The following is a 26,590-nucleotide window of genomic DNA, read 5'->3' on the forward strand; positions in this document are numbered from 1 at the left end:
TAGGGATTCTGTTCAGCAATATAATACTCACAACTTGGATGAATCTCCAGAGAATTATGCTGAGCAAAAAAAGGCAATCCCAAACACACATATTTTATGGTTCCATGAATATAACATTCCTGATGAGTGGTTGCTGGAGGCTGGGAAGCACGTGGGTGTGTCTGTAAAAATGGCAACAGGAGGGATCACTGTGGTGATGCAGGAAAACTTTTTGTATCTTGATTGTATCAATTTCAGTATCCTGCCTGATACTATATTTGTAAGGTATTACAGATGGACAGGGAGGCCTGGCATGCTGCAATTCATGGGGTCGCAAAGAGTCGGACACTACTGAGCGACTGAACTGCACTGAACTGAACCATGGGCGGCTCAGATGGTAAAGAATCTGCCTGCAATGCAGGAGATGCAGGTTTGATCCCTGGGTTGGGAAGATTCCCCTGGAGGAGGAGATGATAACCCACTCCTGGAGAATCCCGTGGTCAGAGGAGCCTGGAGGCTACAGGCCATGGAGCCACAAAGAGTTGGACATGACTGAGCAACTAACACTTTCACTTTTTCAGTTTTGCCATTGGGGGAAACACGGTAGAGTGCACAAGGCTCTCTGAATTATTTCTTACAATTGCATGTGAATTTATGATGATCTTAAAATAAAACATTTAATTAAAAAACAAAGAATAAAAAATAATAGATAAAAAGACACAAGAGAAGTACAGGGTGTTTTGAGGACTGGTGAAATTAAATAGGCATTATGTGGTAGAATCGGGCTTCACTGATGGCTCAGTGGTAAAGAATCGCCTGCCAATGCAGGGGGCTCGGATTTGATCCCTGGGTCGGGAAGACTCCCTGGAGAAGGAAATGGCAACCCACTCCAGTATTCTTGCCTGAGAAATTCCATGGACAGAGGAATTGGGCAGACTATAGTCCATGGGGTCGCAAAAGAGCCTGACATGCCTTAGTGACTAAATGTGATATTAATAGAATTCAATGCTGCACCTTGGTCAGGTCATCACAGTTGAGAGTTAGACCTGTTCAGTTAAGATGCCTGGCTATAAAGACTAGAAAGTCACTTCAAAAGGAACTTATGCAAAAGAATGGAATTTATAGAAAGTAATTGTATAAGAACTTTTGTTGCCAATGACAGAAACCCAATTCAAACTGGCTTGAGGGGGAAAAAAAATCCAAAAAAGGAATCTGGGCTCCTACAATGTAATTGCAAGTCCAGGAATAATGGCTTCGAAGATCTAGCTCCTTTTTGTGGCTCTGCTTCCTTCTGAGTCAGCTTCATCCTTAGCCTGCGGGGTGGGGCTTTATGGGCTCCAGCAGCTCCTGACTGAAATCTCACCAGCATGGTACCCCAGGAAAAAAGATGAACCCTGTTTTCCAACAGCATAAGCAGAAGTCCTGGGGTCGAGTCTCAATAGGCTGACTTGAGTGTTCCAGGCTCGTCCCTGAATTACTGTGGCCAGAGGGAAATGACACTCATTGGCCAGGCCTGGGTCATGCAGGCACCCCTGAAAGTTGGGGGTGAGGCCAGCCCCACAGACATTACATCACCAAAGAGGAGGGGAGTCATGGTCCCTTTACAGAATGGGTGCTAGTCAGGCCAAACCAACAGACGTATACTCATGGAATCCCAGAAGTAGCCTGCTTCTTCATTCTCCATCCTCAAGCTTGGGTGTCCATCACTCTAGTTCAAACAGACATCCCAGATCAGGCTGGAGCCTTCAGATTCATTGCTCAGAAGAGAGAGTATCTGGTTGGACCAATGTTGGCCAGATGTTCAGCTCTGCTTCAGTCATCTAAGAACAGTAGGGTGCGGTCACTTACTGGGTCCTTTGATGGACAGGGTAGGTCTTAAAAGGGCCAGACGGATACTCCAAAGCTGCCTATTATAGATGCACAGAGTTTCCAGAGGATCTAAATTAGTTCCTGATGAAAGCATAGGGCAATTTACTAAAGCAGGGCTCCCCAGCTTCCCGGATCTAATGCTTGATGATCTGAGGTAGAGCTGATGTAATAATACAAATAAAGTGTACAGTAAATGTAATGTTCTTGAATCATCCCCAAACCATTCCTCCCACCCTCAGTTGGTGGAAAAATTGTCTTCCATGAAACTGGTCCCTGGTGCCCAAAAGATTGGGGACCGCTGTTAACTAAACAGTTTGGCGATAAGGAGCACATGATGACTTGGGGGGTGGTGGTGGTGGTCCCTGAGAAAAAGGCTGAATCCTCAGGTTCCACCTTGTTTTCCTTCTGGGCATTCCGAGGCTGACAAGGAGAAGTGGGTGTGGGAGGTGGACTGCACTGACCTTGAGGAAGGCAGGGGTGGTCATGTCGAGACACCCAGTGGGTGGCAGGCAAAAGAGGAGGCTGGAGGCCCTGAGACAGTGCAGGCTTGGAAGCAATAAAACTGAGCCCTTGATGTGGTGGAAATCAGTTATTAGGGAAGAGACTGGGAACTAGGGACTGGAGGCCACACCAGGTGTGCCTGGAGCAAGGAGGGTACCCCCTCCTTGTTCTGTATGTTACTGCATGGTCTTGATCAGAGGAATCAGGCAGGAAGCCATATCAAGAATGGGCAGGGGGGCAGAGAAGACCAGGACCCTCGCCAGCTGACTCTCCTAGCTCCACACCCCGCTCCCTTTCTTTCCAGATGTGGATAGGACAGGTTCTCTGGCTTTGGTTGGCTCGACATCCACATCCGATGAACGCAGCCAAGAATCCCCGGCTGTGCACAGAGGGAAGTGTGAGCCAAGAGCCTTAATCTAACAGAGAAATAACTTGGAAACCAAGACAGCTAGAATGGGTAGTCAGGATGTTGATAATAGTGATGAAAGTGATGGGGGCAACCCTTTCTTGAGGGCCTACTATTTCCAGACCCTGTTCTAAGACACTTTGAATGGATCCTCTCCTTGAATCCTTGCAACAACCCTGTGATGTGGTACTCTATAGGGCACCACTGTGTGGAATGCTTCCTACTGCCCCTTGTCTCCATACCTTAGCACACGCTCGTCTGTCTTCCTGGAATGCTGTTTCCCCAGCAAACTCTCACTCATCTACCAAGACCCAGTGCAAGCGTGGTTGTGTTCTGGTCACTTTCCCTGATGCCAACCTGTGGATGGAATGACTCTTGCCTCCCAGTAATGAACTCTGTCATGTCTGTATCACAATATCCAGACAGCACTGCCTCCCAAGCCAGACCGGGAGCGGGGACCAAGGCTTACTTCTCTCTGCGGCAGCCCCTGCTCAGATCTGGCTGTCTGGTGGGTGTGGTTCTCTGTCCCCTGCCCACCCTGACTGTGGCATCTCTCTCCTCGTCTCTTGGCAGCCTGGCGTGGGGCTCCTTTACCTGCTGCATGGCAGCCTCTGTCACCACGCTCAACTCCTACACCAAGACGGTCATTGAGTTCCGGCACAAGCGCAAGGTCTTTGAGCAGGGCTACCGGGAGGAGCCGACCTTCATAGACCCTGAGGCCGTCAAGTACTTCCGGGAGAGGTCAGTGCAACATGGTGTCACCTCTGGCCACCACCGGGAATCGGAAGCCCAAGACCCAGCCTCAGTGGCCACAGGGCTCCACTTGAAAAACTAGAGCGGTTGGACAGAAGTGTACCAAAGGGTCATGGGGTGGAAGGGGCAGGCCGGGGGAGGCAGAGTTTGGACTCCACTGTGTTGAAATTTCTGGGGTATTTTAATATTTTATGGGGCATGAGGTTGCCTTGGTCTGATGTGATCAGAGCTTGAGAAGCTAAGAAGGGAATCAAGTTTGAGTGTTTGCCCTGGCTTCCTGATTTTTGGAACCAAGGTAGGGTCACAGAGATGCTGAACTAAAGTTTCCTTCTTGGGCTCTGTCATAGCACTGAGTGAAAAAAGACTCAGCATGAGATTGGTGATGACTGCCAGAGGAGAAGGGCTCCTCAAAGTCAGGGACCACATCTGATCACTGTGTCCTTATAGACCAGCTGGGAAGAGAGTAGGTGACAGTGAATGGTGGGTGGATGTATGGCTGGATGGATGATTGGGTGGATGGATGATTGGGTGGATGGATGATGGAAGGATATACAGATGTATGTGTGTATGTATGGATGGGTGGATGGAAATATAGATGAATGGATGGATGGATGCTGGATGGTTGGATGGATAATGGATGAATGGATGCTAGATGGATGGATGATAGATGGATGGTTGACGGATGAGTGGAAGGACAGGCAAGTTGTTATCACATTTCCTGGGACCACCTCCTTAATAAACTACCTGTACCCCAGTCTTTATCGCAGTCTGCTTTGGGGGTGCTGATTGGACATGCACTAATGACTTTCAGTGGCAGGGAACAGGATTTCTCAGGACCGATGACAGGGTCTGAGGAGGAAAAGGAGGGAGACTGTGAAGCTGGGCACCACTGAGAAGTTAGACTCCCCGTGGGGCACATGGAAGGGTTTCAAGCCAAGAAGTCTCAGGGTGGGGGCCCCATAGGGACCACACTCTGACTGCTACAGACCCCTTCATCTCTCCTTTGCCACGTGAGCCTCCTTTCTGTCTCTGAACACGGCAAGTCCATCCCCACCTCAGGGCCTTGGCACCTGCTGTGCCCTGCCTGGACTCCTCACTGGCTGGCTCGCCAAGGTCTCAGCTCAGATGTTACCTGCTCAGCGTGGCCTTCCTTAATCACTTAGTCTAAACTGCACACACACCCCCACACCCCCACACACCCTGTCCTATCCCTCTTTATCCCATTGCTGTTTTTTCATAGCACCTACATAACCTGACATCATCCTATTTGTTTATCGGGAAGATCCCCTGGAGAAGGGAATGGCAACCCACTCCAGTATTCTTGCCTGGAGAATTCCATGAACAGGGGAGCCTGGTGGGGCTACAGTTCACGGGGTTGCAAAGAGTCGGACACAACTGAGTGACTCACACATACCCATCGGTTTAATAGTTTGTAGACCGTGAGGTCTGGAGGGTTCTGCTATCTTCTTTCCCACTATATTCTGAGCACCAAGTACTGGACCGGGTACCTAATAGGTGCTCATTTAACATCTGGGGGTTAGTTTGACATGTGTGTGTGTGTAATTGACCGACTTCTTTTTGGAGACCTCAGCCTGCCTGCCTCAGCCTGGTACTTTTTCAGCCCAAGCCCCACCATCATCGGGCAGATACAGCATCTTGTTCCTATATCAAAGTCCCAGGTCACGTGTCCAGGTCCAGGCCAATCGATTGTGCCCAGGGAGCTCAGGACAGGTTGGCACACAGGCCCGCCTTACCCATGGCTATGTAGACAGTGCATCTACTAGGAAGGTGATGATGACTGGCAGAGCACAGGACTCATAGTAGACACTCAGGAAATGTTTACAGCAGCCACATAAGCAGCCTGGTGTTGAAAGTGGCCCCATTATCACTGCCTCTGCTGTCACCTCGGCTATGGGAGAGCCCGGGGCATCCGTAGACGCCCTCGTTTTGCTGAGGTGGAAGACAGGACCTCTATGCACCTCATGAACAAGAAGCTGCCGTTTGCCGGTCCCTCATAGCTTAGGCCCACACGACATGGGAGAAGATAAATGCTTCCCAGCATACGTGCGGAATATCACTTTACACGTTCATAACTTGAACATTATGCAGAGGTTCATCAAATTTTATTTTCCTTCCTCTCCAAGGAGAACATTTCAGCTTAGCTGGGCTGTTCACTTTTTTTTTTTTTTTTTGGTGCCTTCCCTACAAAGAGCTCAGAGCACACAGGCAGATGTCTGCTCAGATCTGCAAGGGGCCCAGCTGCAGGGCTGAACTCCTGCAGGGGCCAGAGTCCTTGAGACCAAAGCCAGGGACACGAGAGAAGAGATCCTTGACCCCACCTGCCCATGTTTCTTGATCCCTGGGCTACAAGGGATGGATGTGGGAAGAACAGGGGTTTGGGAGTCCCCTGACCTGAATTTTCCAGTTCTGTTGCCTGACTGCTGTGTGACTTGGGGCAAGTCACTGAGCCTTTCTGGGCTGGTTTCCTCTCAACCACAGTAGGAGAGAGCCCAGAGCTCTCAGCATCTCGGGAAGCATCAAATTGGATGGCCCAGGAAAGGTGGCTAGCACAGTGTGTGGCTCAGGCGGGCATTTCATATGTGGATTCCTGTCCCTTCTGCTACTGATACAAAGTATAAAACTCGGCAATGACGAGCTTAGGACAGAGCGATAGACACTGGGCATCTAATAATCATGTTAATAACCACAGCAAACGGGTGGGTGAGGTGTCAGACGGGCTGTGAATACAGAAGGGTTTGGGGTCAGGGATGTCTGGGAGAGGGTGCAGGTTTTTTCAGATGATGTCCCCACCCCCCGCCCCTGCCATTTCTGCCATCGGGAGGGGAGCCCCTGACTGAGGACAAGATGGGACCCTGTGGGGATTGGGGCAGGAGGGCCTGGATTGCTGCCCCCCACCACCATCACACCCCACCCTTGTCCTGTCGGATTTTTCTTTGCAGGAGCAGAGGTGTGATTGGGCAGATTCTAAACTGTTTTTCAGAGTTTCATAATGTAGTGGTGTGTGGAAGAAAGGTATGTGTGTGTGTGCACACGTGTGTATAGGGGCCAGTGTGTCCCCATGTGTTGGGATTGTCAGGGAGGCTGAACCTGCACGCCCTGACTCTGAGCAGCCTATGCCAACTCTGAGAAACATCTGGGATTAAACCCTCCCAGCCTCACCCTGCCTGTCGTCCCCAAGGAGGGTGCCTTAATGGGGCCTCCCAGGGGAGGGGCGGAAGCTGCAGGATGAAAAGTTAAATATTTGCAGATCGAGGCTTTCCTGGATGCTTGATGTTCAGATCGGGTTTAACAACATGGGAAGGAAATGAGACCCTGTTGGATTGGACTCCAGAGGGAATTCAACTGAGCAAACATCCCACCTTCCTTGGGGAAGCTGTAGTGGGTGGGTTCAGTTCAGTCAGTTCAGTTCAGTCGCTCAGTCGTGTTTGACTCTTTGCGACCCCATGCACTGCAGTACGCCAGGCTTCCCTGTCCAGCACCAACTCCCGGAGCTTACTCACACTCATGTCCATTGAGTCGGTGATGCCATCCAACCATCTCATCCTCTGTCGTCCCCTTCTCCTCCCGCCTTCAATCTTTCCCAGCATCAGGGTTTTTTCAAATGAGTCAGTTTTTCTCATCGGGTGGCCAAAATATTGGAGCTTCAATTTCAGCATCAGTCCTTCCGATGAATATTCAGGACTGATTTCCTTTAGGATGGACTGGTTGGATTTCCTTGCAGTCCAAGGGACTCGAGAGTGGATGGATGGGAGCAAGCAGAAGCCTGGGGCTTCAGGGAAGGCAGCTTTTCCCTCCCTGTGCCCACACTGCCCCACCCCAGGATCAGATCTCCCAGTCATTCCCTTGCCCCCTGCTCCAAGGCACAAGGCACCCATCCCAGTCTCTGAACTTCCAAGTTCCTTCATTTACTGGCCTCCTCCTCCCGCGCATGTGCAAACCGCAGGAGCAGGGTGCTTTCTTGGCTCTAGCTCTGTCCCTGACACCTGGAACCATGGGGGCTCAACAAGTTATTAACTCTCTGGTATAATTATATTGTTAATTATAGTGATGCTGTTCCCCCTCCCCGCCCACCACCCGCCCCCCACATCCCTGTTCGAGGGCCTTGCCAGTACACTCCAACTCAACCCTGTGGAAGACACGAGGAAATAAATCCAGGCTGGAATAAACCCTGCAATTTATTAGCTGAGGGTCCCCAGGTGAATCACTTCACCTCGGAGACCTCCAGCCTCTTCCGTCACCTGCCCGGCCACCTGGGTCTGGTCTGCAGAGCTTAGCAAAACACCCTGGGTGCCACGATGGGGTTTCCTGGAGGTGACTCCAGGTGGGGAGCTTGGTACCACCCTGGGGGAGGCAGAGGTTAGAAAAGCCTTCACAGGTGAGGTCTCAAACCAAGTTTCTGTTTATTTTTATTACTTCTTCTTCTTATTTAGTCTACTCGTGGGATCTTAGTTTCCCGACCAGGGGCTGAACCCAAGCCACCTGCATTGGAAGCACAGAGTCCCAACCACTGGATCAGCAGGGAAGAAGTGCCAAGCCAAGTGTTTAAAGGCATGGCCAGCACTCCTGGCTAGGTGGGTGGGGGGTGGGGGGGCATGCTCCCAGGCAGAGGCAATAGTAACGAACAAAGGTGTTTAGGAAAATGTGAGCAGTTTGGTGTGATTTGAGAGGGGGTAGCTGGTAGGAGTCGGGCCTGGGTGACTCGTTTCTCTCACCCTCCTACAGTGTTTGGGGTGGGGCGCTGGCCCAGGGGCAGATTTGATGTTACTGGGGTGAGAAGGTGGCATGGGGACCCTCCCCAGACCTCCTTCCTGGGTGCCAGGCCTCATGGGGCTCCCTGTTCCTACCTGGGGAATCAGGGGGACATAAATCATTTTTCACAGCATTTTTCACAACCCCTCTTTACCCATCCCCAGGACCGGTGCAGAAAGGGCCACAAAGACCCCATTCCTCGCTGGCTCTGCTCTGGTTCCTGTACACAGGGAAATTTTGAAGGGCTGGTCTCCACCTCTTTACCTCCCACTCATAGCTTGACCCATTGCGAGTTGCTCCCCACCCCCGTCTCTGCAGAAAGAGCTTCCAGCTGCCCGGAGAATGGGCATACCCCCTTCCTCCTGCCCACCCTCTCCGGGCTCCCACCAGCCACTCTTCCAGGCGCTGGGTGCCCTCTCCCACCCCTCCGCCCTGTTCCGTTAGATGGTGATGCTCCCAAGGTCAGTTCCAGGCCCTCTTTTGACATTGGCCTTTGTGGTCACGCATGCACCAGGACTTATGAGTTCTTGGGCCCCTGCAGACCCCCGGCCCCATCCAGCTGCCTCTTTGGTGTTTCCACTCTGGATTCCCAAAGGCATCAAGAATCAACATGGGACTTCCCTGGTGGTCCAGTGGTTAAGACTCTGCACTCCCAATGCAGGGCATGTGGGTTCAATCCCTGGTTGGGGAACTAAGATCCCACGTGCCTCATGGCATTGCCAAAAAATGATAAACATGGCCAGGACCCATTTAAGATGGTCTCCCCCAAACTGGGTCCTGTTTCACGTCCCTCTCCTTTACTTCTCTATGTCCTGCCTGAGTAAGCAGACATGTGCACATCTTACCCTTCATATCCAGACACCCCATATCCAGTGCTTTCCCCCTGTGGGTGGGCCACTTCTCTCCATCTCCACTCCCGCCATCCTCATCCTGGGCGACAGCTCTCACCTACTGGAGGGCGCTTTGCCCCTGGTATCTGTATTCCCCCAGCAACCAAAGTCTCTTCTCTGCTGATGCGATCAGGGTGCCCCCACCCTCATCTGTCTGCTGGAACACCCCAGTGCCTCCCCACAGCCCCAGGACAAAGGCCCAGCTCCTTGTGGTAACTTACAAGCCTCGCCATGGATCGGCCCCCACCCCTCCCTGCTTAAGCCTCCCCTCCACTGGAAGTTCCCCAGACAGGTCATTCTTCTGCTTCTGTTGTAGTCTCAGGACAGCTGTCCTCTTCACATGGGGTGCCCCTCTTCTTTGCCTTGTCAATTCTGGGCCTGCAGATCTTACTTCAAGTATCGACCTTTAAAAAAATTTTTTTTTATCTTTTTGTCATGCTAAAAGTGGTATTTTAGTTTCCTGACCAGGGATTGAACCCACATCCCCTTCATTGGAAGTACAGAATCCTAACCACTGGACTTCCAGGGAAGTCCCTTAAGCATCCATTCTGAACTGGATGGAATCCCCCATCTTTCAGCACTGGCCACGTGTGCACAGGGCAGGGATGCAGGTCCACTTCCTTTTAAATTCCTGAGTACGGTTTGGATGGAGAGGGTGACAGAGAGCAGAAGGGCAGGAGCCTTTGGGGCAGGTCACTAGCCAGTCTGTTGGCCAAGGTGACCTTCACCCTCTGGGAGCTGCCTCTGGATTTGCTTGCCCATCCTTTGCCCCCACTGCTGCCGCCATGCTGAACGGCACCCCGCTCAGGTGTGCCCACCTCTGTGACTGCTCACCTGGTCTCTCTCGTTGTCCCCAAGGCTGGGCTGAGGAAGGGATTTTGGAGATAAATCAGGTCTAGAGGTTTCCACGTTGTCGGGGGCCCTTGAAGCTCTTGAAGGCGGGACTGGGGGTGTGGGGTGGGGGGCTCCATTAATGCTAGTGATTGTTTTTCTGAGTAATAATTTGTAGCCCATGCAGTTCCGAAAATAATCTCAAGGTGCTAATATCTTGAGGTCTCTTTTTAAAACCCAGTTTCAGAGAAATGGGAGGTAAAACTGTCAACTGCACACAAAGATCAGGGGAGGGTGCTGGCACTGTGGATATTTATCTTCCCTGTATTTTCCAAATGTTCTGTATCATGAGCTTGCTTACAAAATGGCAAGAGAAAAAGAAAAAACCGGAGAGAGGCTCTTTTAAAAAAATCCATTTATTTCCCCCTGTCTTGGAATGGCACTTCTGATGGGATGTTATAGAATATTAATCTCCTATGCATGGTCATTTATTTGCCAAATTTTCTTTTAATTTTATCCCTCATCCCATCGTCAGTGCATCGTTTAAAAATCATTGTGTTCTTTGTCCCCTGCGACTGTTTCTTAGCCATTTAGCCTCTGAGACGTGTCCAATCACAGCTTCCTCTTCCCCGTCTTTTTCCACTCTCGCTGCTTGAATATTACTTCTCAGTAATGCCTCACACCTTATTTGTCTTTATTGGGGTCTTTTGATGCCACTGTTTAGTCTCAAGAGGAGTGAGATGCCCAGAAATTGGAGATGGCGCTGTGGGAATTTCTGGACTCTCCCGAGATTCACCTGATAACCAACCCTTTGTGAAAGGAAAGTGAAAGGCACAGAGTGGTCCTTGAGATAGGAACAGCCTCACAGGACAGCTGCTTCCTGACCTACACGTTCTCTCCAAGTGTCAGCCCAGTGGAGAGAAACGCGAGGCGGGGAGGCTCCGGGCGCGCTCCTGCCCGACCGTCACTACTGCCAGTTCTTTAGGTGACTCTCATCTGCAGCTGGCACTCTGGGGAGGGCACGGGAGATCTGCACCCAGACAACAGCCTGGGACATGGAAGGCGATTGGGCTGATGCTTCCAGGAGGCTCACAGGTGCCCAGAGCCCATGGTCTAATGCCCGATTCCTCAGATGAGATCTGGGGGCCAACAGCGTCATCCCCGCCTGAGAACCTGTTAGAGTTCAGACTCTCAGGCCCTAACCCCAGACCTATGGAACCAGAATCTGCATTTTAAAAAGCTCCTCGAGTGATCTGTGGTTACTGGCACATTTGGGGAACATTGGGCTGGAGGATAGCGTGGATGCAACCCCGGTTATGGGTCAGAAGAGGCCCGTGGATAAAGAAGGGGTCTGTACCTCTGTGCTACTCAAAGTATGGTCCCCAGACCAGGGCCCATTTGCAAACACATCCGTGATAAAACGAGAGAAACTGAGACACGTGTTTGGGAACTTTCACGGTGAGTTGATATCACTGGTACACCCAAGCTTGCCTTTTGTGAGTGTGTGTGTGTTCATTTCATTCTCCAGCAATTCATTTTTATTGTATTTTTATTAAAAATTTGGTCCAAGGTAGGTTGAAAATTAAAGGGGGTGTGTGTAAAACCTAGCCCTTTATCAGATGATTTGAGAAGCGCAGCGCATAGACTGCCACCTTATACCAAGAAGTGAGTGGAGATTTGGGAAACAAGCCAGCCTGGGGCAGCGAGAAAGAGGTGGCTTTGAGGATGACACAGAGAAGGCATGGCAGGTGGGGAGCGGGCTGGGCATTCTGTGCTGGGGAGGCTTGGGACTCCTGCCACAGCAGAGGTAAGACCTGGTGGACCCCTTGCCAGGGTCCCCAGCTGCTGTGGCCACACTTCTCCCTGGAATAAGATGTGCAGGTACCTGGAGTCTCCCTGCAGGACGAGACGTGGGTTCAGACTCTCAGATCCTTGAAGCCTCCCTGCTCCATCACTTGCCTGCCTCCTTCTCTCCAAAGAGCAAATTCCCAGATTGCAGATCTTGTGGGTCATCAGAGCAGTGACCATGTAACAGGGTGGTCACACCCCTCACCACCCTTTTACACACCTAGTGGCAGTCCTGGGAGGGCCCAGGAGTGCCCAGCCCCACTTTCCATGGGACCTCACAGCACAGGTGTACCCAGGGTGGGTCTGGTGGAGCTTCTGACAGCTAGGAATCTGCAGGGCACAACGGAAACACGCTTGAGCTCCAGGGACTGATAGATCTGAGTTCAAATCCCTGCCCTGCCATCAGCCCGCTGCCCCTTCTGAGCACTGCTTCACCCCCAGCGCCCCCACTGACCCTTCAAAGTGCTTATTTAGATTCATGGGTCACCTCTCACACTACCATCAGAAAAAAAAAAAAAAAACCTATCTTCAGAAAGCATGTAGTGTTTCCTGCAGGAAGTTGTACTTCAAATGAAAGAAGATAGTCATCTAGGGACATTTGAGTAGTTCCTTTTCTTTTAACGCAAAGCTCAGCCTTCCTGAATGAACCCAGCGGGCTGCTTGTAGCCGCAGCTTGCTCGTGCTCGCGCTTAGTCGCTAAGTTGTGTCCAACTCTTTTGCGACCCCATGGACCCCCCCCACCCCTACCCCAGGCTTCTCTGTCCCTGGGATTCTCCAGGCAAGAATACTGCAGTGGGTAGCCACGCCCTCCTCCAGGGGATCTTCCCGACCCAGGGAAAAATCAAACCTGTGTCTCCTGCAATGTGCTTCTCCTCAATTCCTTGCCTCCCTCCTTCCCCCTCCTTCCCTCCTTTCTAACATTCCTTGGGATACTTTTTGCCATCGCTGTGCTAGACCCCGACACTACAAGTGAAGGAGATAAACTCCATCCTTTTTCTGAGTTTAAAGTGTTTGCGGGGGGACCAATGATGAAACCGATTGAAAGTCAGTAGGGCTACTCTGTTCTAACCTCCCTCTATGCCGGATCCTGGGCTCCCATCCTCACAGCAACCAGTGGGGCCATGGTGTCTGTCCTTCTGGTCATTCCCACCACCACTGGCCTGCCCATGGCCATGTAGAAAATTCCAGAACACAGAGGTTCAGAGCTTCTGGTGAGCTGCCTGTTCATAGCAGAGCTGGACTCAGCCACGACCCTGCCTCCCTGCAGGGCCCAAGGTCTCAGTCGCACCCAGAGCATCTCTTGTCCTCAGGTGTGTCCTGCCAGGGAGCACGGGGTGGGGCGAAGGGTCAGAGCTCTTGCCATAACTGACATTGCTGGTACACCCAAGCTTGCTTTTCGTGTGTGCTCATGTGTTCATTTCAATCTCCAGCAATTCATTTTTATTGTATTTTATTAAAAATGTAGTCCAAGGTAGATTGAAAGTTAACGGGGGAAAACCCAGCCCTTTATCAGATGATTTGGTTGAGACCTCTCCGAGTTGTCCCCAGCCCAGCAGGTGATTTCTAACTGGCAAGTTTTCTCACATGTTGACTATTGACCTCTGGGCCTCTTAGCAACAAGGTTTGGGTGTCCAGGAAGTGGGGTGCCATGCCAGGCACAGTGGTTCTCTCCTTAAACATCAGTTTGGAGACGGCTGCTGGGACCCTGCAGACCCATAATTTTCATTGGCGAACCTGATGGAAGGGCCGTGTTTGTGCAAGGAACTAGCTCTTTCCAGAATAGCCTCACAGCATGGCAGAAATCAGGCAGACCCCGGCTGGATCCCAGCTGCCTCTCTGAGAGGCCAGCGTGTCCTGTGACTTCCAGGATGCAGCCCCAGCATCGCTTCCTCCCATGAAGCCTCCACTGGTCCCCACGCAAGTGAATCTCAACCCTGGCTGCATACTGCAATCACCGGGCAATTGAAGACTCCCCTGGTGATGTCAGGGGACCTCCACGTGGAGAACCACTGGCTAGACCAGAGGTTAACACACTATCTCCAAGAAGCTAGTACATAAGAACGTGAAAACGTAGTCGCTTAGTCGTGTCCGATTCTTTGCGATCCCATGGACTGTAGCCTGCCAGGCTCCTCTGTCCTTGGGATTTCCCAGGCAAGATTACTGGAGTGAATTGCAATTCCCTTTTCTAGGGTATCTTCCTGACCCAGGGATTGAACCCAGATCTCCGGCGTTGCTGCAGATTCTTTACTGTCTGAGCCACCAGGGAAGCCCGTAATTATCTGCTGAACAAAACGGCCCTTCATTTACATATTGTCTGCGGCTGCTTCCAACTACAAGGGTGTTTGAGTAGTTGTGACAGAGATCATCTGGCCTATGAAAGCTCATATATTTATCATCCAGACCTTTACGGAAGAAGTTTGTCAGCCACTAACTAGACACCCTATTCAACCTTCGTAATGTCCTCCCTTAAAACTTAATGTGAAGTTGTGATCATCGGTTCATGTGTACAGCAGATAGGAGCATCTCAAGGGCTGGGACCGCTCTGAGTTGTCCCTGTGGTCCCCAGCACAACAGGTGTTTGCTAACTGGCTGGTGTTCTCATATGTTGACTACTGAACTCTGGGCTTCTTAGCAGCAAGATTTGGGTGTCCAGGAAGTGGGGTACCTGCCAGGCACAGTGGTTCTCTCCTGAAACATAAGCTCCGAGGTAACTAAAAGCAAAGTGAAGCACGGAGGGATGATGTCAAGGCGCAGGGCCACAGATAAGGGCTGGGAGGTGCCTGCAGTGTGTGCTTACGACATGCAGTAGTGGTGGGAATTGTTTCTACTTCCGGGGACTAGGTTATATTTGTCTAAAGGCACTGCTCAGCGGTAAAGAATCTGCCTGCAATGCAGGAGACCTAGAAGATGTGGGGTGGAGACCTAGGAGATGTGGGTCCGATCCCTGGGTCAGAAAGGCCCCCTGGAGAAGGAAATGGCAAGCCACTCCAGTATTCTTGCCTGAAAAATCCCATGGACAGAGAAGCCTGGAGGGCGGCAGTCCAAGGGGTTGCAAAGAGTTGAACACACATGTGTGCGTGCGCATGCATGCACACATGCACACACACACAGACAAAGGAACAGCACATGTGGACTGGACCTCGGGAGCTCTGGAATGTGTCTGGGTCACACATGGGTGGGTGCCGTGTGGGCACATGGACCTGCCCATTCTCTGACTCTGCCTTCAGTGGGATGGGGGTGAGGGTCTAGGGCTGGAACCATGTTGGAGAGTCTGCAGTTGCCTCCACTCTGACCCTTGTCACCCTCTGCTCTGTGCTTGTCGCTCATCCCAGCCTTGCCAGTCCCTCCAGAGGAGAAATTCACACAGCTGTTGGGAGGAAAGAGAATTGTGGCAGCTGTTGGAAGACCAGAGCCTTGTTTCTCTGTAGAAATATCTATGGGAGTTGTTTTAATTTAGTTAAGAAAAGTGACACAGCTAATCAAAGTCTTTTGCCCAGAAATCAGAAAATAGAGGTAAATTCAAAAAGAAGGCTTTCCAGGAGTGGAGAAAGATTAAAAAAATAAAAGGCTTCAGATTTAATCCCCTTTATTTCATCTGGGGTCAGTCACCTTAACCTTTTGGTATACGTTCTGCCAAGTAATGCTTTGTGCATATCAGTGTGTAATTAAAGTTTTTAAATTAATTAATGCGTTTTTTTTACTGCACTGGGTCTTCGTTGCTGTCCGATGGCTTTCGGTAGTTGCGGCACGCAGGGGCTACTCTCCAGGTGCGGTGCGTGGCTTCTCATTGTGGTGGATTCTCCTGGCGCAGAGCGTGGGCTCTAGAGTGCGGGCTCAGTAGTCGTGGTGCACCGGTTTGGTTGCCGCGCGGCCTGTGGAATCTTTCTGGACCAGGATTCCATCCTGTGTCCGCTGCATTGGCAGGCAGATTCTTGACCCCTGGACCACCAGGGAAGGCCTAGTGTGTGATTTTTCAAACACACGGCACACTTTCTTTTGTCATATGCCATTTGCACGTGATTGGACATCTTTTTGTGAGAGCGCATAGGTTTGCCTCCCTCTTCTGCCTCCTGTTTATCAGCTGGATGGCACCCGATCGGTCACGTTACCTTTCGATACCTCAGTTTCTTCATCAGTCAAATGGAGGAATGATGCCCATCTCACAGGGCCACGGGAAGGATCCCACGGGGCGATGGTGCCAAATTGCTTTGCCACGTGTTCTCTGGCGGGGGAGGGGCCACACTTTTCCAGGTCCTGGGTCTCTGCCAGCTCAGCCTGATCTTTCTTACGCCAGCTTTTGGCTTCTTTTCTTTCCAGGATGGAGAAGGGGGACGGGCACGAGGAGGAGGACTTTCGCTTGGATTGCCGCCACGAGAGATACCCTGCCCGTAAGTGGCCTCAGCTGCAGGAGCCGGCGCTGCGGATTCGTAGGCCGTCTGAGAAGAGAGGACCCTGGAGACTGTCCAGGCCAACCTCTCCCTGCACCCCTGCATTCTCCCCTAGACATATACTGCAGAGGCCGAAACTGAGGCTGGGGGCAAGAAGAGCAAATCTTCTGCATGCAGCAGCCACAGCCCTTGCAATGGGGTCGGAATGCTAAGGAAGCAAGAGGGACACTGGGTACCTTAAAGACAGGCAGGGGAGCCACAGTTCCATGCAGGCCGGGTTCGCCATGGGCCTGAAGGGACAGGAGCTCTGGGGTGGAACTAGCCAAATCAGGGGGAGTCCCAGGTCCCAAGCTCTGAGCCGTGAATGCTCCCAGAAGCTCAGAAGGCTTCTCTGTACAGAACAGAACCTAGGGCTCCTATGCAGAAAACAAACGTCAGAAAGCAAAAGAGAGGTCAAAAGAGAGGAAGGCTTTGCTCCGGACAGAAAAGAAAGGAGCTGATACAAGATTAAAGGGGCAGAGTCTCATCTGAGCCTGCTGCTTGCCCACCCTGTGCTCCCTGCCCACCCCACTCTGTACTAAGGACTTTTTATGCCTGATCTCCTGTTCTTGCTGACCACCAACCCCAACAGCTGGGATTACTATCCACACTTTGCAGAAAGGAGGGCTCAGAGAGGTGGAGCCACTTGCCAAACGTCACACAGCTTAGCTAGTCAGTGGCAGGACTGTTAGAGCAGATGCTCCTATGTCTCAGACCTGTTAGGAGACTACACTGCCTCCCAGCTGTTTGTATCTGCGTCTCTGTGCCTGGGGGCTTGCTCCACCTCTACCCTCAGAAGGCAGGAAGTGCACAAGGAGGCTGGCATCCTGGCTCCCTTGCCCCTTGAGTAGGATCGCCTGGAGGTGTGTGATTTGCAGGATTACCTAAGTGTTACCAGTCTAGTGGGCTTCCAGGTGGCTCAGTGCTAAAGAATCCACCTACCAGTGCATGAGACGAAGGAGACACAAGTTCTGTCCCTGGCTCGGAAAGATCCCTTGAAGGGGCAACTGACAACCTGCTCCAGTATTCTTGCCTAGGCAGTTTCATGGACAGAGGATCCTGGCCGGCTGCAGTCCATGGGGGTCACAGAGTCAGACAGACTGAGTGACTAACACACAGCACCATGTCTGGCAGCCACCTGGGCTGACCGCCTTCCCTCCCTGGGCCCGCTCCCCCTCCGCCAAGTTTGGCGGCACCTCTGTAGCGTCTCCCCTTTGCTCTGATTCCTATCTCAGGGTCTGCTTCTGGGGAGCCTGAACAAGATGGCAGAAATTTAAACTCAGGTCTGTCTGACCCCACCCTCCACGATCCTAGTAACTGAGTGAGGAATGGCTCTGATGGGAGAAAGAAGATGGAGGTGGTGAAGGAGCTTGGGAGGAGACCTGGTTGGGGAGGAGGAGAGGGTCTGGTCTCCATGCTGAAGGAAGAGGCTCCTGGGGGAGGCACCAGTCCGGGAAGGTGGTCAGAATGCTAACTGCTTGCTTGAGGAACTGGAGTGCGTGGTGGGCACATATACTGTGGTTTCATGTCAGGTGTCAGGATGGGGGGCTTCCTGGAGGAAGAGGTCAGGAACCAGGGCATGGAGGTGGCTGGGAAGTGTTATCTCCTCTGATAACAGAGGAGAGCAGGAAGCACATGCTAGGGATGGGCTGAGAGCCCTGGTGTGTTCCAGAGCCCCACCCCAGAGCACCACCAACTCCCTCCTTGGACCTAGCATCGCCCCCTCCCAGGGGAGCCCTGCAGAGAGGGCAGGAAGCCCTGGGTGGAAAGAGGTCGTGGGGCTTGTCTTGGGGGCAGCTGGGAGACAGGAGGCGGAAAGGCCAGATCCCTGGGGCCTGAGGATGGAAGAAAGAACTGAAGGAGTGTCTGGCCCTGAATGCAAGCCCTGGGATGGAGAGTGGGGACAGCCAGGCTCAGGGGAGCCGCAGAAGCCCTGCACCCCCAGCCCAGCCCCAGCACCCAGTTCACCTCCCAAGCATCAGATGCATTCCCCGGGTCAACAGCCCGTGGAGAATTCCTTCTTTTGTGCCCATAACAAATACTGAGCTGTGCAGGCCCTCCATACTGGTGCTAGAGATGCAACCTGAAGCCAGATCAGACAACACCCCTGCCTGTGAGGCGGGGAGTCTAGAGGAGAGAATCAAGTGAGATGTGAACTCAGAAACAAATAAGACGATCTCAAGAGCTAAGGAACGTGATGATAAAGCGGGATCCAGGAGACCCCTTTAGAGCCACCTCTTTGAGGAGCGACTGGAACGGGGACTTAAGGAGTGAGAAGGAGTCAGCCAAAGAGCCTTCTGGGCAGAGGGGCGGCAGGTGCCAAGTCCCCAGGGCAGGGACAGCCAGCCCTGAAGGCCTTGTGGCTGGGGTGGGGAGAGCAATGGGGAGGTGGGGATGGATGGCGAGCAGGAGGATGGGGCTGGGGGACCCAGGAGGTGGGACCACGTGAAGGAATTGGCTCTGCAGTGAGGAGCCCAGGGGCATTTTGAGCAGGGAAGAGACGTACCCAGGTTATTCTTTTTTTTTTTTTAGTATTTATTTTTCATTTGGCTGCACCGTGTCTTATTGTGGCACATGGGATCTTAAGTTGTGGCATGCAGACTCTTGGTTGTGTCATCAGGGCTGTTAGTTGCCTCATGTAGAGTCTAGTTCCCTCACCAGGGATTGAACCCAGTCCCCCTGCATTGGGAAATGAGGAGTCTGAGCGAGTGGGCCACCTGGGAAGCCCCTTACCCAGGTTATTTATCTGTATCTGTATCTACATCATCTTTATCCATACCCATGTCCACCCGTCCTCCTTCTATCCATATGCACTTGGGAAAAAGGACAGACGGGGAGGAAGAGAGAGACCAGGAGAAGAGCTTAGACGCCGTCGCCATCATCCCAGGAGTGATGGTGGCCTAATCTGCCGCAGCAGAGATAAAAGTGGACGAATTCAAAAACCTTTTGCTGGAAGAGTTTGTCAGAGTGCCTGTTTGTGTTCCTCCAGAGTGGATCCCGAGATGAAGACTCAACAGCAAGTGCCTTATGTGGGGCATACCAGAAAGTGCAAATAGGCACCCGGCAGGCAGGCTCCGTAGGGAAAGGCAGTGGCAGGTGAAAGTCACCTTCCAAGTGGTCATCAGCAGAGCCTCCGCTGGGGGACTCGGGGAGCCAGGGCCAAGCACGTGGTCCGAGTTATCCCCCCAACCATGACAGCAACTCTCCTTGGGCCTTGTGTGAGGGCTGCTGGAGTGGGGTGGGGTGGGGTGCATGAATCTCCTGGGGTGGATTGGAGGAAGTCTGCACAGGAGATGAGCAACAGGCTTCACTTGGGGGGATGGGCACCCACAACATCAGCTTGTCTGATTGGAGGTGAGGAGCGGGCCAGGAACCTAGGATATGCTCGGAAGTTTCGAGTTAGCTGTCAAGGGTCAGATGTCACCCACTGATGGAAACGGAGAGGATGAGTTTGAGGGGGATGCGATGATACGGCATCTGTGTAGAGTTTTAGGGGTGTGTAAGGTTGAGAACAGAGGCCGTTGAAGCTGGGGGACTGCTGAGATGGTCTAGGGTCATATAGGGTGGGGAGAGATGGAGAAGCCACGAGGTCCTAACACCCTGGGGCTCAAATAGAACCATGGAAGGGCTTCTCTGGTGGTCCAGTGGTTAAAACTCTGTGCTTCCTATGCAGGGGGCGTAGGTTTGATCCCTGGCTGGGAGACACCCACGTGCTGTGTGGTATGGCCAATAAATAAATAAATGAATAAAATAAAATTACTGTAAAAAATTAGGTAGCTTTTAAAAAGAGAATGAGAAGCAGGGAAGCTGGTGGAGAAGGGGCTGCAGCTCCCAGAGGTTTTTCAAACCCCAGCTTCTCGGGGAAGAAAGGAAGTGTGGACCCCACAGTGCCTCTGCCAGGCCTGCCTTTCATCAGGTAGCCAAGCTAGTGGGTTGGCTGTCTTTCCTCCGGTACCAGTGGAGGCGCTGGGGACTCAGAGTTCGAACAGGGAGGTAGAGAAAGACCCGGTCTGCTGTTGGAGCTGGGGGCAGGGGCAGCAGAGCGTGGGCAGGATGCTGGCTGGAGGGCCCCGGTCACTGTCATTGTCCTGAAGTGGGCTGTGTGTGGCCACGTGAAAGTCATTGATTCACTCACGTATTCAACAAATCTTTGCTAAAGATGCTTCTCTGGGCTGGGCGTTGCATGCAGGGCTCTGGAACATGGAGATGAAGAAGCTGAGTCTGGGCCCGGGAGCTCCCAAAGCGCTTCTGTAGTGTTGGCCAGAGCCACCATGGGGTCAGCGCAGCCACTGTGACAAGAGGCCAGATGCCTCATCCTGCTGAGTGAGGGAAGGGTGGAGAAGAGGAAAGAGAGGGGTACTTCGTCTCCGGGTGTTCCGGCTTGGTTGAATTCGACAGCTATAATGATGATACCTGGACTTAGGAAAACAGCCAACCGGAAGAGCTCCGTCAGCCCCACCAGGTCTGATGGCAATATCTCACCCTTGTGGATGCTCTGAGGACTTTACGTTGATCTTCTCCCTCTCATCTAACCCCAAACATATATGAGAGTTGGGCCATAAAGCTGAGCGCTGAAGAATTGATGCTTTTGAACTGTAGTGTTGGAGAAGACTCTTGACGGTCCCTTGGACTGCAAGGAGATCCAACCAGTCCATCCTAAAGGAAATCAGTCCTGAATATTCATTGGAAGGACTGATGCTGAAGCTGAAGCTCCAATACTTTGGCTACCTGATGTGAAGAACTGACTCACTGGAAAAGACCCTGATTCTGGGAAGGCAGGAGGAGAAGGGCGTGACAGAGGGTGAGTTGGTTGGATGGCATCACCGACTCGATGGAGGTGAGTTTGAGCAAGCTCCAGGAGTTGGTGATGAACAGGGAAGCCCGGTGTGCTGCAGTCCATGGGGTCGCAAACAGTCAGTCACAACTCAGCTACTGAACTGAACTGAACTGATAGACCCATTTTACAGACAGGGAAAGTGAGGCCCAGGCAGGTTATGGTTGTGCCAGGAAGTGGATGTGTGCCCAGCCTGTCTGGTTCCAGAGCCCATACCCCGAGTCATCAGGGATGGTCTGCCATACCCCATGCATACCCCAGGAAGCCTTTGGGGGTGCAGGGCCCAGCCACAATGGACTGGGTTCTCACATGGGTCATGGGCTAGAGAGCAGCCTGATACCACCATCCAGGGAAATGACACCATCTGCAGAATGTGGCCTCTTAGCTGCTGGTGGAGTTTGGGCCAAGAAAATGTTTTGGAAATGCCTGGATGCGTTTTGCAATATTTCTGTGCTGAGCAACTGTTCAGATCTGGTGGTGGCCTGACTCCCCAGCAGGAGGCACGGGGGAGAAGGAGTGCCAGGGAGCCCGCGTTATTAAACACTTACTGAGTGCAGGTTCTGCTGAGCACTTCATAGCCGCTGGCACAGCCCTGGGAAGGAGGGTAGTTGTTCTTATTGTATAGACGGCGAGACTGAGGCTCTGAGACGTGGACTGACTTTGTCAAGATTTCTGGTGGGATCTCTGGGCAGGATGGCTCAGCTTGGCATGTAACTCTTTCCCTTTATCCTGGGAACCAGGCTGTTCCTGCTCTGGCCCCCAAACTCCTCACCTCATCTCTTCCCTCTCTCCCCTGCCTCATTTGGCTCCAACCACCATGGCCTTTCTCTTTCTTGAACAAGTAAAACTCATTCCCCACCCCCCACCCCAGGACCTTTGCACATGTCCTTCTCCCCACCCGGAATGCTCTTTCTCTAAATCTTTGCTTGGCTGGCTCCGTCTCCTCTCTAATCTCAGCTGAAGGCCACTTGCTCAGAGAAGCTCCCCTAACCTGCACCAGCTTCCCCTGTCAACCTCGTATCACTGTTTTCTTCACTGTGTCCATACCTCTTTGAAATTATATTTGCACACCTGGTTTTGGTTTTGTTGCCTTTCTCCGCTGGGTTCCATGAGATTAGGCACCCTGTCTCTTCTTAATTAATAATTTATCAATTAATTAATATTGCATATTAATTAATAATACAGTAATGTGTGTGTGCTCAGTCGCTTCGGCTGTGTCTGACTCATTGTGGACACACAATGGACTGTAGCCCGCCAGGCTCCTCTGTCCATGGTACCCTCCAGGCAAGAATACTGGAGTGGGTTGCCGTGCCCTTCTCCAGGGGATCTTCCCAACCCAGGGATCAAATCTACGTCTCTTGTGTCTCCTGCATTGCAGGCAGATTCTTTACCCACTGAGCCACCTGGGAAGCCCAATATATAATAATATAATAATTAATTTATCACTTCTTTTTGGCTGTGCTGGGTCTTTGTTGCTGCGCACAAGCTTTCTCTAGCTGTGGTGAGCAGGGGCTACTCTCTAATTGCATTGTGCAGGCTTCTCTGCGATGGCTCTCTTGTCGCAGAGCACAAACTAGGCGCGCGGGCTTCGGTATTTGCAGCTCGAGGGCTCTAGAGCACAGGCTCAGAAGTTGTGGCTTTATTTGCCCCGAGGCATGTGGGATTTTCCCAGACCAGGGATTGAAACCCATGTCCTTTGCATTGGCAGGTAGATTCGTAATCACTGGACCACCAGGGAAATCCTAGGCACCTTATCTTCTGTTTTGTTCACACCTGTATCCTGAGAGCCTAGAACAGTGCGTGGCACACAGTAGGTGCTCAATTACTGCTTTAAACTTCTCATTTTCTCACACTGTATCCCCCTTGAGAACTCACTTTTATATAAACAGTTACATGAGCTTTTGCTTTTCTTAACTGTTCTAAAAGTTGCTATTTTTTTTCTGGGGTTACTGTGATATAGATTCTGCCACTTGTTTTTATTTTTTTTTCTGAGCAAAGCGTTTGGTTTTGAAACCTACCTTTGGGGCTCTGCAGTGCCACCAGCTAGCTCAGGAGCTCCTCAGATGTGACATTTCATGGAGGCGATGCTGCCATATGGTCCAGGTGTTTGAGTCTTCCTTTTAGGGGCAACTGGGGTTTGCAGCTGATTGCAGCTGTCAAGTTCAATGCCCAAGACAAGCTTCTGACTTTGCCAGGTGTGTCTGTGAGGCTGGGCTGGCTGAGAGGCTGTCACTCGCCGGGTACAGAGGTGGCTTCTGAGAGCTCTGTCTAGACGTGTCTCTGCCGCTGCTGCCCTCAGAATAGCAGAGGGAATTTCAAGGAAGACTTTTCTGGGCTCGGAGCAACTTGGCATTTTTATTAGACCAAAATCAGATCCAATATAGTACTGCCTGAGTTGGCTTCCTTTATTAAAATGGAACCAGACAATATTTCTGAAATAAATATCAATGCCAGCTTGCTGGGCACACAGCTTGCAGATTTCTGAGACCCTGGCACTGAGGTAGAGAGAGCCAAGCCAGCGTCAGTATCAGAATTCCCTGGAAGACTCCTTGAAACACGGATTTCCCAGTCCCACCCCAGAGTTTCCAGCTTCTTGGAACACAGATTCCCGGGCCCCGCTGGAGTTTCTGGCTGAGGAGGGTGGAGCCTGGGATCCTGCATTTCCAGGGCTGCTGCTTCTGCTGCTCCATGGACCAGACTCTGAGCAACACCTGGCCCCAGGCTCCTGCCAGGAGGGAGTCTTCATTTTGTCACTTGCTCTGCTTCCCTGGTGGCTCAGATGGTAAAGAATCTCTGCAATGCAGGAGACCCATGTTCGATCCCTGGGTTGGGAAGATTCCCTGGAGAAGGGAATGGCAACCCACTCCAGTACTCTTGCCTGGAAAATCCCATGGACAGAGGAGCCTGGTAGGCTGCAGTCCATGGGGTCACTAAGAGTTGGACACAACTGAGCGACTTCACTTTCACTTTTCACTTTCACTTTTCACTTTCATGCATTGGAGAAGGAAATGGCAACCCACTCTAGTGTTCTTGCCTGGAGAATCCCAGGGACGGGGGAGCCTGGTGGGCTGCCGTTTCTGGGGTCACACAGAGTTGGACACGACTGAAGCGACTTAGCAGCAGCAGCAGCAGGCTTCCCTGGTAGCTCAGATGGTAAAGAATCTCTGCAATGCGGGAGACCCATGTTCGATCCCTGGGTTGGGAAGATTCCCTGGAGAAGGGAATGGCAGCCCACTCCAGTATTCTTGCCTGGAGAATCCCATGGACAGAGGAGCCTGGCGGGCTACAGTCCACAGCATTGCAGAGTCAGACATGACCAAAAGGACTATCACTCACTCACTGGGCTATTCAGCAGCTTCTGGGTGGAAATCGCTGCTTCTGGAGTCATGACTCTTCCCATCCATCCCCCAAAGATACCACCTGAATCATATCTTCTTCACCCCCTCCCAACCCAAACCCTCCCATGAGAGCATCCTTGGTGGGATAGGTATGAGGTCTGTGCCGACTCCTCCCAGACATTCCCCAAGAAGCCTTCTCCCACCATCCCACCCCTGCTTCAGCTTTCTTTCAGTCACTCAGCACTCTCGGAATCCTTCTCTGCTAACTCTCTCCCCACTGGAATGGAAATGTCAGGAGGACGGGGACCTTGTCACCACATTCGTGCCTGGAACAGGGTTGCTCCTCAGGACCTTTCCAGTGAATGGTCCAGCTCACTTCATCCTCATATAAGTTCCTTGGATTTCGAGCAACAACGTTATTTTTCTTGGCTCACAAGTCTGGGTGACTCCAAGCTCAAGCTGGGTCATTGTTCTTCTTTATGTCCCTTTTTGCCCCCCTTAGTTCGGGGCAGGCCAGGAATCTGCATCAGGTAAGTCTGATGACGCAGAAGAAACCCCAGGTACAGGAGGAACCGTGTATTCCCTGGGGGGCTGCCGGGTCGCTTACACCTGGCACCCAGCATCTTTGCAGTTGCAGCCCTCTGCTCCTTACCCCTCCAGCCCTGTGTGCCGGGCTTTCCAGCCTTACAGACCATCTTGCCTTCCTCCAGCCACCATTGCTATGTTTTTCACACCTCCAAAAAGCCTCATTTACCTGCCAAGGACCTATTTCACAGTCTGTTCCTTCTGCCTGAAGTGACCTGCTCCCCGCCTCCGTTTGGCAAAAAAAAATAAAAAACCTATCGGTGGAATTTTGAGCTTCATGGGGCTTTCCAAGTCTAGCTCAGATGTCCAGGAGTAGCTAGCAATCAACCCCCTCTCCGGTCCCAACAGAGGAGGTTGTGTTCACCTCTGCATTTCCCTGCCCTGACATTTGAATAGATGAGAGAGAGAGGTTTACAGTGTTTCCAAGCCCAGCCTTTAGAGTGAAGCTGCTTAGGTTCAAATTCCAGGGGTGAAACCTCAAGGATGTAACCTGTCTGGACCTGGGTTTCTTCATCTGTATGATGGGCATAGTGATGGCACCTAACTTCCATTTTTGAGGATTGCATGAGTCAATGAACGCAGGGCACAGTGAGAACTGGAGGAATGTTTTCTCCTGTCATCTCTCTCTCTTTTTAAATTTATTTCTGGCTGCACTGGGTCTTCGTTGCTTCACTCGGGTTTTCCTCTATTTGTGGTGAGCAGGAGCTGCTTTCTAGCTGCGGGGCACAGGCCTCTCATTGCAGTGGCTTCTCTTGTTACAAAGCACAGGCTCCAGAGCTTGGGCTCAGTAGCTGTGTTGCATGGGCTTAATTGCTCCTCGGCATGTGGGATCTTCCCAGACCAGGAATCAAACCTGTGTCCCCTGCACTGGCAGACGGATTCTTATCCACTGCACCACCAGGGCAGTCCTGCTTTTGTCGTCTCTTCCCCCTCACTAGGCTGTGAGCATTCAGAGGACAGGTCTGCATCTCACTCATGTCTCCAGACCCAGCACCCAGTGGGGAGGCTGACACAGAGTAGGTGCTCAGCAAACAAAGAAACGAAGGAATCAGTGGCTCTGGGGAAAGGTGGCAGGTCCCGTGGACTCAGCCTGATCCCAAGTGTGGAAAAGAGATGAAGAGAATGTAAAACGGTCAGTCCCCAGAAGCTAGACTTGAATGAAGAGAGGGATGGAATTCCATTTGATCTCCTAGGACAAGCCACCCCCAAAGCAGGCTGGAAAACTCAGCCTTCCCCCTAGCAGGAATCCCACACAAACCTGCTCTTCTTCCCTAGTCCTCCATTGTTTATTCTTTCAACAAATCTATGCTCTCAACACTGTGTGTGAAATTGTGCTGAGTGCTGGGGACACAGTGATGAATAAAAGCAGAGCTAGTCTGTGTCCTTGGGTTGTATACAGCCTAGAAAAGGAAAATGGAAGGAAACAAGTGACCAGATATTACCAAATATGAGAGTCTCAGAAGCACCCTCAGGGTAGAGATTGACAGAGCAGGGTTGACCTGGAGAGGCAGTCAGGTAGCCGTGGAAGAGGAGTGATGACGTCACTAGCTGGAAGGGTA

General features: G+C 51.8%; 1 protein-coding gene across 2 annotated transcripts in view; it reads left to right on the top strand.

Moving 5' to 3' along the window:
• GSG1L (GSG1 like) overlaps positions 1-26,590 on the top strand; it is a 252,603-nt gene that overhangs the window by 220,491 nt on the left and 5,522 nt on the right. The window contains exons 5-6 of one of the 2 annotated variants that reach the window (XM_027527609.1): positions 3,329-3,496; positions 16,165-16,235. In XM_027527609.1, coding sequence (XP_027383410.1) covers positions 3,329-3,496; positions 16,165-16,235 — 239 coding nt within the window. The remainder of the gene's footprint in view (positions 1-3,328; positions 3,497-16,164; positions 16,236-26,590) is intronic. The other variant, XM_027527610.1, reaches the window with a different exon arrangement.

The sequence above is a fragment of the Bos indicus x Bos taurus genome, chromosome 25 (genome assembly GCF_003369695.1).
Source record: "Bos indicus x Bos taurus breed Angus x Brahman F1 hybrid chromosome 25, Bos_hybrid_MaternalHap_v2.0, whole genome shotgun sequence".
Lineage (NCBI taxonomy): Eukaryota > Metazoa > Chordata > Mammalia > Artiodactyla > Bovidae > Bos > Bos indicus x Bos taurus.